This window comes from Bison bison, unplaced genomic scaffold (assembly GCF_000754665.1).
Source record: "Bison bison bison isolate TAMUID 2011002044 unplaced genomic scaffold, Bison_UMD1.0 scf7180017835984, whole genome shotgun sequence".
Classification (NCBI taxonomy): Eukaryota; Metazoa; Chordata; class Mammalia; order Artiodactyla; family Bovidae; genus Bison; species Bison bison.
Window position 1 is genome coordinate 21,873 of NW_011473206.1, and position 1,062 is coordinate 22,934.

At 55.2% G+C, this 1,062-nt stretch overlaps 1 protein-coding gene across 1 annotated transcript in view; it reads left to right on the plus strand.

Moving 5' to 3' along the window:
* Positions 1 to 1,062, plus strand: part of HCFC1 (host cell factor C1) — a gene marked incomplete at both ends in the record, with an annotated part of 18,773 nt that overhangs the window by 8,997 nt on the left and 8,714 nt on the right. The window contains 3 exon segments of the mRNA XM_010832876.1: positions 403 to 582; positions 665 to 825; positions 828 to 1,045. Of these exon segments, the coding sequence (XP_010831178.1) occupies positions 403 to 582; positions 665 to 825; positions 828 to 1,045 (559 nt within the window).

Here is a 1,062-nt window from a genome sequence, read left to right on the forward strand (position 1 = left end):
AAGCTGCCAGGCACCTTCTGGGTTAAGTTTGCCTTTCTCTTATCTTGAGTGAGGGTATGTATTTTTCTTTTCTGAGATCTTCTGTCACGTTTTCCATAACTTGCGTTCCTCTTTGCCCATCTCTTTCTAGAGGCTTTTGTGTTGCTCCATGTGCAAGAAGGGGAACCTTTGACTGTGTTTTTCATGTAGTTTTCCCAGTTTATAGTTCGTGGTTTCTAATTTTGTACAGTCTTTTTGCCATACAGAATTGTATTTTTTTTGTTTTTGTCTTCATCTTACTTTAGTAATCTTGGATGACTTCCTGGTTTTAATTCCCCATCCCTGACAGCAAAAGGCCAAAGAGCCCCTGAGGGTTGTCGGTTCCTCTGTCCCCTGCTGACCTTCACATCCTGTCCTCCCCAGATACCATGGCTTGGGAGACCATCCTGATGGATACGCTGGAAGACAATATTCCCCGGGCCCGTGCTGGCCACTGTGCGGTAGCCATCAATACCCGCCTTTACATTTGGAGTGGGCGTGACGGCTACCGAAAGGCCTGGAATAACCAGGTCTGCTGCAAGGACCTCTGGTACCTGGAAACGGGTAAGGCTAACTGGAGGAGAGCTGCCACACCCACCCCCTAAGTGTCTGCCTTTCCCTCCTCACCAGTGATGCTCTCTTACAGAGAAGCCGCCACCTCCAGCCCGGGTACAGCTGGTGCGAGCCAACACTAACTCCCTGGAGGTGAGCTGGGGGGCCGTGGCAACAGCCGACAGTTACCTTCTGCAGCTCCAGAAATATGACATTCCTGCCACGGCTGCCACTGCCACCTCCCCCACACCCCAATCCCAGTCCCGTCTGTGCCTGCCAATCCTCCCAAGAGCCCTGCCCCAGCAGCAGCCGCACCTGCCGTGCAGCCGCTGACCCAAGTAGGCATCACGCTCCTGCCCCAGGCTGCTGCCGCGCCCCCGACCACCACCACCATCCAGGTCTTGCCGACGGTGCCTGGCAGCTCAATCTCCGTGCCCGCCGCAGCCAGGACTCAAGGTGAGCCGGGCGCCCGAGGGCAGGAACTGGCTCACC